At 35.8% G+C, this 13,548-nt stretch overlaps 1 protein-coding gene across 1 annotated transcript; it reads right to left on the bottom strand.

The window, feature by feature from the left end:
• Positions 1-791: 791 nt before the first annotated feature.
• Positions 792-2,081, bottom strand: LOC140013379 (probable disease resistance protein RXW24L). The gene has a single exon (XM_072062648.1). The coding sequence runs from the start codon at positions 2,079-2,081 to the stop codon at positions 792-794; it is 1,290 nt and encodes a 429-aa protein (XP_071918749.1).
• Positions 2,082-13,548: the final 11,467 nt, after the last annotated feature.

Genomic DNA, 13,548 nt, shown 5'->3' on the forward strand with positions numbered 1-13,548 from the left:
ATTATTAGATTATACGCTAGTTGTGCATGAATGTAAGTCTTGTGACTGAATTGGTCCCTTGCCCTTCATTGCCGGTCGACTCGAGCCAGAAGCGGACTCGGTCGGGCGATTTGATGGCCTTGGGTAAAAGTTTGGTATACTCGAGTATTACCACATTGTCGGATAGAGTTTGACCAATGTCCAGAAGGGGGAAGAATGAAATGAATGAACAAGTGACAATGTCAATGGAGGGGTTTTCACTTACAAGGTGCATTTTAAAATGATTGGAGGAATAAGAAAATGAATGGTGAATGAAAGAACGAAAGGCTCCATGTGAGCATGTATCCTTTTAATGAATGTGTTATCATTGTTTTATATTGTTAATGTTTCTTGAATTACTTGTTATTACATAACTAATGTCCTTGTTTAAGTTGATTATGTGTCTGGAACCTCACTGAGCTTTTAGCTCATTCCGTTAGCTTTGTTTTTCTTAACAGGGGATGCGAGTAAGGACGAGAGATCTGTACAGACTAGCCTGTCTAGTTCTTGTGAATTTTTGTAATGGTTTTTGCCCTAGCGCTTGGCAAGGGTTGGATGTATGAAGAATTGAGAACCTTTGTACATTTGATTTTGTACTACTATTTGAGATTTGAATGTATGTAAGTATACATTCTGAACTTAGGAATTGTTATTTGATTTATTATTGCGGATTGTACCCTATGTTCAGAAGTGAGTGATGTAATTTATTTGAGAATTGTAGTGAGCCCCGGCTCCACCGAACCCTTTGATTCGCCTTGGGGGAGGTGGGGCTGTCACAGATTGCATATGGCTCCTTCATTAACCCTCAACTTCTCTAATTTGTGCAATCCTCGGAGCACAAGATGTTTGAAATTGGGAAAGCCCTTTGCATGAAAAAACATTTCTTTCCCAACAAAAGCTCCAAGCAATCGAAGCTTTCTTAGGTTGGGAAGCTTCTCCAACATTTCCAAGGGGTCTTCTACCATCTCAGATCGAATCAATTCTAGCCAATGCTGCTTTATTGCCAATTCTGATCCCAAATTGGGTAGTCCTCTACCTAGGCCTCCTTCGATTGACAAGCCATGTAGGTTGCGAGACATGAAAACCTTCCTTAAAAGATTGGAAGCCCCATTTTCATTTTGCAAGCTGGTAAAATGACAATTCTTGATATGAATCTCCACATGTCTAATACGGGGCCAATTCTCTTCAATGCAACTGAGGACTAAAGAAAGGCTTTCATTACCAAAAATCGTGGCAGAGAAGTAATGAAGGGTAACCAACTTGCAGAGATCTCTTACTTCCATTGTTTCACTACAAAAATTAGATAGTTTCTCCAGCTGATCTAAACCAAGTAATCTGAATTTCCCTTGATCAACTAGTCTTGCATCAGTATTCTCAAAGAAGATGTTTCTCAGTCTTTTAGCTTTCCATTTGACATTCTGATTTGGCACTTTGGTGGGAACGTTCCAATAATCCAGCCGTAGATCTAGGCTTTGTAAGAAGGGCAAATTGAATATTCCCAATGGCAACTCATCCATATTAGAGTTACAAAGCCTTAGAAACCTCAGATGGATCAGCTCCTCGATAACTTCTAATATCTTGTTGTCCCCAAAACTGTAGAATTGAAAATCTAGAACATGAAGGTACTTAAACTTGTTAAATACTTTTGGGGACCGTGCAATTTCTGCAGACCAATTTTCACCTTGTCCGAAATTAATGGATATGAAGGAGCGTAGTTGTTGTACAGATATTTCTTGTGTAACAATAGCATCACCATCAACGTATCTGTCTGTATGGATAGCCAATCTATATGTATCATTACTGCCAATTATTGGATTAGGATCCCAGAATTTTACTTCTCCAGATTTGTCTTGAAAATCCACAACCTTAAGAAAATCTTCTTCTATACATTTCATCAAACATAGTTCTCTCATAAGACCATGAAGCCAGCAAGAATCGTACCGGATTGTTGTTGTTGTGGGAAACTCAATCACTTCTACTTGAACCATAGACCTACTAACCAGCTCAGTCAAATACTGTTCTGCCACTTCCACTAACGTCTCTTCTCCTTGACCCTCAACCATTCCTTCGGCTATCCAGCAGCAATACAAGTACATTGCCTCAACTTGTAGATCCTCTGCAAAATGGCCAAAATAAAGAAAACAAGGCTTCAAATGGTATGGAAGGACATCATAACTCAAAGAAAGAATCTACATTATCCCTTTGTTTTCCTGCAGGCCTTCTCTTGTCAGATAAGAGTTGATGTCCTTATTCACCATTTTCCATTCATCCAAGGAGTCATATTTGCTCAAGATCCCACCAAGTATATGTTGGATCCTTAATCCAACATTGGATTTATATGCGAATAATTATGTAATGCAAACTGTCAAATAAGGTTAAGTTTAATTAAAGTGATCAAAAATGGTTTGGACTTAATGTATCTAATACGATGTGGGCCTTTAATGTATAGAGACTTAAGGGCTCCTATTTCTATGATGGACTGAAATAGGGTTTCAAAGGGTAACAGGAATGTTACCTATAAATAGGGTTATGGTCCCCAAGTCACAGGCATCATTCTATTTGTCTTATTTGTAGTACCACAAAAATAGTTCTTCTTTGATATCCCATCGTCAGGAAAGATACTAGAGAGATACTAAAGGGCTCTCTCAAGGTTTGGCAAATACCTGTTGACCTGGAAGGCTACCCCAATATCTTTGAAAATTCAAATATCAGTTTGTCGATATGAATCCAAGTACGATTCTGCTATTTTACTGTTAATTTATTTCTTAATAATTGGTATATAGATTTTGGGTTTAATAGGTGATAGTATTTCCAAAGGCATTATGTTAGAGGCCGAATCTGTGAGGACTTGTAAAATTCCATATATTTTTCTTAAAATTCCTTTTAATTTGGAATTTATTACTTTACAATAACTTTACTACACATTCACTTCCCCAATAGTTACAAATAATCATAGAAACAAGGGTTTCCTTTTTTACTTTCACCATTACGATAAACTACGATTTTTATGTCTTTTCGTAGTGTGAGTAATCGGTACGGAGTGTGTACTAAATTTGGTGATTAAGAGTGAGTTTTAGATGAGAAAATAATGTGTGATTAGAAGTAATAATAATAAGTTAGTGAATGGTAAGTAAAAACCCTAGTACGTGTGATTTACGGAAAAACGGTGTGAACCGACGTGTACCGTTCACTACCGATTGAACACACCACTTGACCACCACTTTCTTAACTTAATCTCATTGTTATTAGTGCATAATATCAGCCCCTTATCAGCTCACTATGGCCGAAATTTTTGACTAATAAAACCAAGGAAAAGAAGAAAAAATTCAAGATGAAACCTTGTGGTGACAAGTGGAAGTAATCCAACCATCTTTGACCTAAACAAAGACCAAGCTTCTTAACCTTCTTGAAGCTTCATTCTTCCTCCATTTTTCCACCAGCTTGGCTGAGCCTAAGGGAGAAAAAAAAAGAGAAGCAAGCTTCAATTCCATCTTGAGTTTTAGCCTAGTTTGAGAGAAAATCAAGAAACCAAACCGATTAATCCTTTCTTTGAGCACTTGGGAAGTTTGGTGTGCTAAAGGTTTATAAGGAGAGGTGGTGGATATCTCTTACAAGTATCTTAGTGAGGTATTATGGCTGACCATTCCATTCTTTCCCTTAATCTTGCTTAAGTTGTGTAGCAACTCATATTCTTGGTGAATGATAGCTATGTAAGTAGTTTTGGTGATTATGGTGGATTTGTGAGTTAGGGTTTTGAATTGTTCAGCTGTAATTCTTCTTGTTTAGATAGAATATGATGTGAATAAGCTTAGATAGGGAGTGGTAGTAGTGGTTTTGTACATGAATAAGAAGATTATCACTTGAATGCCTTAATTCCAGCTTTACGTTTTTTTGTATTCCCTGTTCTGACCAGTTTTATTCGGCCATGATGGAGGCCGAGCCAGTTTTAGGTTAAAATATGAAAGTTGTAGGAAATGATATTTTATAACTGTCTGTAAAATTTCAGTTCAATAAGAGCACTATAGCAGGTGAAATGACAAAATTACCCTTGCTGCCATAGGTATAGTTTTGTGGACAGTTTAGACATTTCCTCATTTTGGCTGCTTTTTTTCACCTTGATCCGTATCAAATTAGCCTTTGGCTAAAACATGAAACTTTTAACCCTATGTTTTAGCTTTCCAAAACATCTAAAAAAACCTCAAACGGAATTGTGTAGCTTGAGTTATTGTCATTTGAAGTCAGTACTGACAACCATACTGACAAGGACATTTTGTTTCTGTAATCTGTAATTTCGACCTGGATCAATTGTGAACTGGGTTGAGTTGTCTTCATGAAAGTTGTAACCCTTTGTCTTAACTTCGAAATGGTATAAAGTTTACACCAATCTGATAAACTAACTCTAGTTGTGACTAAAATGTTATAAGATGTCGAATCTGCCATTTAGCCTTTTGTCTTCAAAACTTGATTTCCGATTGGATTATTATACTTGTGTTGTACTTGGATGATTTTGAGCCATTGAACGGCTACTGTGATGAGATTTATTATTTGTATGTGTTTTGAGGCTGAATTAAGAAAAACAATGAAACCATAAATGACTGAAAAATAGGTAAACACAAAGGGCATACTGCCCAAATTTTCACTTTAGGGCTAGGTAGATATAGTTACGACTTGAGTAAGGATTTGAGGTCAAGTTGGACTTGGATCACCAATGGTATTCGAGTTTTCTTTAGTCAGGATATATAAGCTAAAATTTTGCCAGAACTCGTACCCTTGAAAAGTGAAAGTAGCGACCCTTTCAAAATACGATTTTTCCCGATTTTTGATACCAAGTGTAACTTCTAAAGTCGAAACCACTTCTTGATCATAACTAAACGAGCGAGCATGAATTTTTCGAACTTTGATAAGTATCTTGAATACTACTTAAACGAGTTGCATTTATTGATTTTCTTGAAGCAAAACTCCTAAGTTTCGAACTCTGGAGAGTTTTACATTCGTAAATGATATTTTATCGCAGATTTGGACTCCAACCAAGGAGTTGGACCTGAACGTGACTTTTGAGAGGCACTAGACCTTTGGTGAGTGCTTCCAAATACCTGGTTGAACTGGACACTTGTTTTCAATACTTGACCAATGTGATTTAATGATATGTAATTTGTTGGATCGGGCAAGAGTGTACTTTATCGCACTTGCCCTAATATGATATATACTTGTTTATTGTTGTAATTGACTTGATATACTTGTATTTAACTTGTAAGTACTGAGCGGTAGCATGTATCACACTCAATGTGAGTGGAAGGTGCCTCTCATTCCCATCTCCATATTCTTGGGAACCCAAACCCCATTGGCTAGTTAATCGAGTCGAGTCGGCAAGGGTTTGGTCGATTAGATAACGAACCATGGGTATCTAGTGTTGTCGAGTGGAGTGTTATCTTCTCGACTAATCGGTATACTCGGGTATTACCACCAGTGTTTATCTTGGAGTTCGGGTCCGGTAAGGAGTTTGATTGGTGGACGGAGATTGGAGTTAAGTGGTTACTACTGGACTAGTTACTTTACTTGAAAGTTGACAGAGTGTCAACTAATACTTGATCAAGCTCTGGTAAAGAAATGGGAATTTGGCTCCTGAGAGCCATCTGTATCCTTATACATTGATTGTTATTCGAAGTATTATTGTTCTTTTAGAAAACAAAAAGAGTTTTCACTCGCTCATAATTACATTTGCTATTTGAAGTGTTATTGCTCACTTTCATGAAATTGTTATGCTCGCTATTTTGCTATGTGATATTTGTACTTTTCAATATTGGTCAACTTGCTATTTGGAACCTCACTGGGTTTTTAACTCATTCCACGCTATTTGTTTTCCTTACAGGGGGTACGAGCGAGGCGAAAACTGGTATAGGCCAACGTAGTCTAGTAGTTTTTGAATTTTGAATTGTACTCGCACTAGTCGCTCGATTAGGGTTGAATGTATTGGGAACTTAAATCTTTTGATGTATTTGGGATTGTATGGATGGTTGAGATAGAAATGAACGTATTTGTATGTTCCAAACTTGGGAACTGTTATTTCGTTTATTATTGAGATTGCACCCTATTTTATTTGATGTGAGTGAGTGAGTCCTGGCGAGAGTTGGACAGGCGGTCCGCTAAACCCTAGGGTACGTCCCAGAGGGTAGTGGGGCCTTCACAGAATCAGGTCTAGGTCAAAACATAAAAGTTGTAGGGAATGGAATTAACTATTTTCCTGTAAAATTTCAGCTCAATCTGAGCATTGTAGAGTGTAAAATAACTAAAATACCCCTGACTACCAAAAGCCCTATTTCACAGGCAGCTTTCTGTTTTCTCTGAGATTGCACATTTTGACCTTGAAAATGCACGAACTGGATGTTGATGTCTTCATAAGAAATGTATCTCTCTGTCTTAGCTTCTAAATGCCATAAAAATTACCCCAATCTGATAAGCATAGCTTCAGTTGTGACCGAAACGCCAAGAGACGTCAAACCTGTTGTTTAGCCATTTGTCTTTAAAACTGGTTTCCGGTCGCATTGTTAGACTTGTCTTGTAATTGGATGACATTGAGCCTAGTTGAAAGGTTATTGTGTTAACATTGCTTATGTGTGACTTTGGGCTGAATTGAGGAAATAATAAAGCCATAATGGTTGAAAAATAGCGAAATACAAAGGGTGTGCCGCCTAAATTTTCACTCGAGAGTTAGGCGTGTGTAATCGCGACTTGGGCAAAAATTTGAGGACAAATTGAACTTGATTTATCTAGGGTATTCGAGTCTACTTTCGTAGAGATATATAAGCTGGAATTTGGCCGAAACTCGTACCCTTGGAAAAAAATGAAAGTAATGACCAATAAAAATACGTTATTCTCGTCTTTTCGACTCAAATGGGAATTCCAAAATTTTACTCACTTTATTACCAAAACTAAAAGAGCGAGCATGAATTTGCTAGGACATGATAAGTAATATGAATATTACCCAAATCAGTTTCAATTACTTGGTTTTCGTTAAACGCTTAAGTTTCGAACCTTAGTTGATTTCAAAGCTCTTAAACGATGTTTTATTACAGATTTAGACTCCAAACCAGGAGTAATACCTGAACATGATCCGAAGAAGTACTAAATCTTTGGTGAGTGCTTCCAAATACTTGATCGAACTTGATACTTATTTTAAATATTTGACCAATGTGATCAAATGATATGTGATTGGTTTGATCAGATAAGGGTGTACTTTATCGCACTTGCCCTAATATGTTATATTCTTATTCATTGATTGAAAGTGAATTGATGTACATGCATATGATTCGTATCTTGTCTAGAATTCCAGAAACCTTGTGGCTAGTTAATCGAGTCGAACCGGCAATGGCTTGGCCTATTCGATAACGAACCCTGGGTCTTTAGTTTTATTGAGTGGAGTGTTATCACCTCGACTAATCGATATACTCGAGTATTACCACCAATGTTTGTCTTGGAGTTCGGGCCCAGTAAGGGGTTTGGTTGGTGGACAGAGATTGGAGTTAAGTGGTTTACTACTAGACTAGTTACCTTACTTGAAAGTTGACGGAGTGTCAACTACTACACGATCAAGCTATGGTGGAGTTAGTTTACAAGAGCAACTGTATCCTTTTACATGAAATGCTGAATATTTAATGTTTGATCATCCAAAATGTTATTGCTTATTTTCTTGATTTGTTAATGCTTGCTACTTTACTATTATGATATTGTTACTTGTAATTATTGGTCAACTTGCTATTTGGAACGTCACTGAGCTTTAGTTCACTCTACTAGTTTTGTTTTCCTTACAGGGGGTATGAACAAGGCGTGTGACTTGTACAGGCTAGCGTAGTCTAGTTTTTGAAAATTTTGTAATAGTACATGTACTGGTCGCTCGATTTGGGTTGAATGTTTTTAGAACTCCAATTTTTTTGATGTATTTGGGATTGTATGGAAGTTTGAGATAGAAATGAATGTATTTGTACTCTTCAAACTTGAAAATTGTTATTTTCTTTATGTTTGAAGTTGTGAATTATATTATCCGAAATAGTGAGTGAGTCCTGGCGAAAGCTGGGCAAGTGGTCCGCTAAACCCTGGGGTACGCCCTAGGGGGAGGTGGGGTCGTCACAGGTTTTCTGTAGCCAGCGGTCTTTCTCATTTGCAGCACGACTTGAACTTTCTCCTCCATCTATTCCTTTTATGCCGTAAGCTTGCAAACTTTTGGTAACTTCAGCTATTTCGGATCTAATACTTTCAATCCCAAAACCAATTGTATGGAGCACATTAAGCTCATTCAGTATGCAGCAAAACCTTTTGCATGATTTTTTGCAGCCTCTTCCTCTTCTGGATGAAATTTCAATAATATAAGTTTCGACAACATTCTCCGCTCTATAAGCAAGACTTCTTATTTCTTGTATAGAGTTTTGCACACTCTGGTCTTTGTATTGTCTTGCATCAGCATCTTGGAGGAAGCATTGCATTCTCCTAAATTCTCTGCATAGTTCATTAACTTTGGCATTCACTCCAGATAAGAGTTTTGCCTCTTCTTTTAACAAACCCCAAAGAGTTTCTAACGTAGTGGAAACAATTCTCTCGGCCATGTTACAGTACACAGCATTTCTTCATGCACAGTTTGCACTAATCTGCACTAAGAAAGAGAAAGAAAAGATCACATTGGAAATCTCTTTTCCTATAGGCTCAAAAACATGTATATTTGCAAAAATTTTTAGCTTTATTCTACTTTGCACCCATTAAGATTCTCATGCTCAGGAACATGTTTGGAATTTGTACATAGATTTATGTCAATCAATGTTTTAAAAGGCAAAAACATTGAGTTGAGCATTTTGTCTTCGCCTAGGCGGGGCGAAAACCTGGAGCTTAGGGCGTAAACTAGTATATAAAAATACATAAAATAGTAAAAGAATATTATAAAAAAGAAATATTATTAAAAATACATATAACTACCAGAAAAATGCACAATTAAGAAAAATTACAAAAATTATCTTGTTGCAAGATATGATAGTAATAATAGTATGGAAAATATGGTAAAATTTCAATCAAATAGTAGTTTTGGGCATCTCGAAATGGTTATATCTGACAAGGCATTATGATATTACTTGGAAACATAGATTTTTTTTCTTATGATATGTATTACTAAAATCTAAAAATAGTTAAATTGATAAGATATTAATTTTTGGGGTTAAATGAGGAATAAAGATAACATGTGAGCCAAAATTGAAGGACTTGATACTTAATGCTCTTTAAAAGTAGCTATACATCTCTAGACTCGCCGTAGCTGCAATTCTTCCTTCTTCATCCCGAAATCTTAAACTATCTTAAATCATCAAAAGCCTTTTCTTGTGCCCCTTCTTATTTTCCATTCATGGTTTTGTCTTATATCCCATCTATCACTAATGCTAAATACTGATAAGGATTCAAATAATTAGGTTTGTACTTCCTTCTCCTCACGTTCTTCCATGAAAGAACAAGCTCTCTGGTTTCCGTTGGGGCGTATGAAGTGCGTATTTGTCAAGGTGAAACTAGATCCTGAGAATCCCAAGTCGATTAATTTGCAACTATCTAGCCAGTCTTCCCAGATTCGACAAACACAAAGGACGGCCTCCTTTCATCTCTGATTGGCACAAAACTTCATTGAAGTCGCCTCCTAATAGCCATGGAGTAAATATAACTTCTCTCAATTGAGCAATGTAATCCCATAACTCCTCTCTAGTAGACGCACGAGGTCTAGCTTAAAGTGCTGTGAAAAACCAAGACACCTCCTCCTTTGTATGGATGTTGTAGGTTATGGCTTGGAAATTGACTGCCATTCGCCTGGTCGCGGCTCCAACTTTGAAGCAAACTCTGGGCATTTGCCTCATAACACTTACGCCCCCAACTCTTGCCCTAGGGCTTTCCAAGTGCGCCTTGCCTTAAGGTGCAACCCAAGACATGCCTGACCTTCACCTTTCAAAATAGTGATTTCAATTTATTGACATTACAAACCAATGGTCAGGAAGTGTGTAAAATTTTATAGTGCAAAATACTCAAAATAAAAGTCCATGGCACAAACAAATCAAGGATAAATGCATCTCTGCTCCAAAGTTAATTTCATTTGGCAAAATCTCACACTTGGAGCTGGAGCACCAAATTTCAATGAAATGATGAGGATTATATGTGCAACTGGAGGTGTTTGCCCTAAAAGGAGTTGCCTGCATCATTCTCCTCTCTGATTCATTAATAGAAAGCTCTAAGATTGATTTCTTGACAAGCGAAGCAAAGCTTTCTCCACTGATTGTCTCCCAATCATATAACTTCCAATTCAAGGTTGCTAGTACATATATACGCACCTCCATGTGGAATAGAATTTGCTTGGTTGTTCCTATCTTTCTAGAACAACCAAGCTTCATAGTGTGTATATATGGATCAACTGTTAAACACATGATTTAAATTCTAAATTACAAGAGTCCTCTCTTGACTGTTGGACCAACTCTAATGATTAAGCTTGAGACTAATGTTCTTATAAAACCTCCTTGCTAACTAACCACATTTCACTCCTATTAATGCATGTAAAATGATCCATATGTTTCGGCTCAAGGTGTCTAACTCGACCACATCATTGGCGAATTAGGGTAGGGAATAAGACGGAACATAATAGTTGTTGGCCTTTTATTTTATTGATAAGAGTACATCCATAACTTTTTCATCGCCCAATCTTTGTAATTCCCCAAATTTTATCACTTTGATATTTTCTCTAGACAACAAAAGTAGCAAAAACGACAATAGCAAGTGTGAAATTGGAATTTAAGTGACCGAATTTACCTTTTTAAGAATGTTGGAAACCATTTTTTTGCAATTCCCAACCTATACGCCCAAGTGATAAACAATAGAAACTTTCTAAGTGCAAAGTGAATTTATTCCTAAAATTTTGTTAGAGCATTCGACTATTAACCAATGCTTTTAAATCCAAACCGGTTGAACTAGGAGTCTACCTAGACATCGGCCAAGTTGAACTAGGACTGGCAATAGCAATGGTTCCAGTTGAATGATTTAGGGAAAAAATAACAGTCACTCAAATACAACTTGTTGAATAAGGTAAAACTAGTAACTTAGCCTAAGAAGAACTGTATTTTGATTTTCTTTTGATATAATCTAGTATTATTAGTTAAACCATAGACCCAATCGGTTGAACTATCAACTTCGAACCAATAACCTATTTGGTCCAAGTGTCAAGTTTAGAAACATCTATACTACAGATAAATCATAAGACTCTTATGGTGGTAAAATAGTCCAATTCTCTAACAAAACAAAGAACTAAAAAATCTAGATAATTTCTTATGTTCCTATCTTTCACGTTTTAAAATTCTATATGTTTATCCACTATTTTTTACTATTTCGAGAATTAAACATACTAGCGAGTATTCTTTTCTGTTTCATTTCTTTCGTCTTGCCAATACAATTTTTTGACTTTTAATAGTTCAAAAATGTTAACAATATTATGAAATAATCAAATAATTATCGATATTTATCACATTCATCCCATCCCCTGAATAATAACAACCTATCACTATCTTCCAATTATCTATGAGATTTAAATTTTTATCACTATTTTGATAAGAATTATAGTTAGTTGATGTATTTTGAATTCTTTTGTACTTCTCTATAAATAAAGGCCGTCTTCTCTTGAATCTGATATATAGAATTCAAGTTCATTTGAGTAAATGAAAAAATAGTTGATCTTTCTTGTCTACTTTTCTTTTTCCTTTTTTTTGAGTTCATTAGTTTTCTTGATTTTCTTAATATAACGCCCACTATATAAATAATGCAAATCTTACATCATATTAGTATTAGTTTTATAACAAATGAAAGACAATTTTCACAAGTATTTTTACATCTATTAATTGCATACATATTGAGTTGCTATTGTTTAGCAGAAACTAGAAATCAAGTGGAAACAAATGCATAAATGCATTCACAAGACTTTCATTTTAATATGTCATTGTTTCTCACAGGCTTAGTAAAAAACGTATATTCCTTATCACTCTTCTAATAAAAATGCTCACTTTTGGCCCAGAAACATATGTTTGTATTAGCTGAGTTACCCTTTTTTTTTGGTTTTAAATTTAGTGACAAAAGAACGGAACTCAAGAAACTGCTATTTGTGTCATTTGCTTTTTACCTTATATATAACTAGGCACAAACAGTTATATTATATAATCTACAAAAAAAACTAAATCCAAAATTTACTTACGAGCTTTGATTGCCGGTGATGAGGACAGTTCTTCATATAGTGTTGCAGAACCGAAATCTGGTTTTTAAATTGGATGGGTCTACTAGGGAAGAATGGATTCTGCTTTGGTAGATTCACAGATTACATGGTTTAGCAAAGAAGCTTAGCCTTTGCCATGTCCTTTATATGGTGCAATGAGGCTTCAGAATCAAACTTGCCTGCTCATGTACTCTAAGTATAATTTGATCAACTAAAACAAAGTATAATTATGATACAAGAAAGAATCTGAAGTTTCTATAGAAGTAGATTAGTCCTCTTCAAAGTATTAACAATACTTTGCTTGCTTTTGTAAAGAGTTTGAACAGAAAAGATTGGAAAGAATTGCTCGCATTACCGGAAAGCATATCTTCAGACATATTGAACAAAGCTTTCGCCTGACAATGGCACCGTCCGTCATGATTTCTCAAAGATCAATCAATAGTTAAGCATATCTTCAGACATATTGAACAAAGCTTTCGCCTGACAATGGCACCGTCCGTCATGATTTCTCAAAGATCAATCAATAGTTGAGAAAATGAAATGAAGAAACTAAAATAGTGACAATTTAAATTTAATAATAGCAAACAACACATTGGATCGGAGCATGCACAGTGCAAGATAAAATAGTTTTGCAAATTTTTAGTTATGAGAAAATAGATCCAAGGATTCTTAGATTTAAACAAAGAAAACCAACTTCGTCAAAGTACAAGAAGTTGAGGGACATTCCTTTTAATATCAGGGAAACAAACTTTAGCAATGATATATGCTACTTGTGTGATGGTCTTTATAGAATTACTCGTACAACAATTTTGGAAAGAGATTATTGTTAGGGTGGTTATCCAAATTTAACCTTTGGTGAAAACTATCACCTATTAAACCCAATATCTATATGGTGATTATTAAGAAATAAATTAACAATAAAATAGCGGAAGCGTACCTGAATTCATGTTGACAAACTAGCACTTGAATCCTTGAAAATTTTGGAGTGGCCTTTCAGGTTAATACATATTTACCAATTCTTGAGAGAGTCCTTTAGTTTCTCTGTGGTATCTTTCCTGTTGATGGGATATTAGGAAGGAGCTATTTTGTGGTACTAGAAAATACGACAAATAGAATACGTGTGACTTGGGGACCATAACTCTATTTATAGATAACAATCCTGTTATCCTTTGGATCTCTATTTTAGTCTACCATAGAAATAGGAAATACCCTTAAATCTCTACACATTAAAGGCCCACACCCATTAGATACATTAAATCCAAACTATA

This window comes from Coffea arabica, chromosome 8c, assembly GCF_036785885.1.
Source record: "Coffea arabica cultivar ET-39 chromosome 8c, Coffea Arabica ET-39 HiFi, whole genome shotgun sequence".
NCBI classification, from domain to species: Eukaryota; Viridiplantae; Streptophyta; class Magnoliopsida; order Gentianales; family Rubiaceae; genus Coffea; species Coffea arabica.

Excerpts from the sequence above, each read along its gene's own strand:
- LOC140013379 (XM_072062648.1), bottom strand. The coding sequence starts at position 2,081 with ATGGTTGAGGGTCAAGGAGAAGAGACGTTAGTGGAAGTGGCAGAACAG.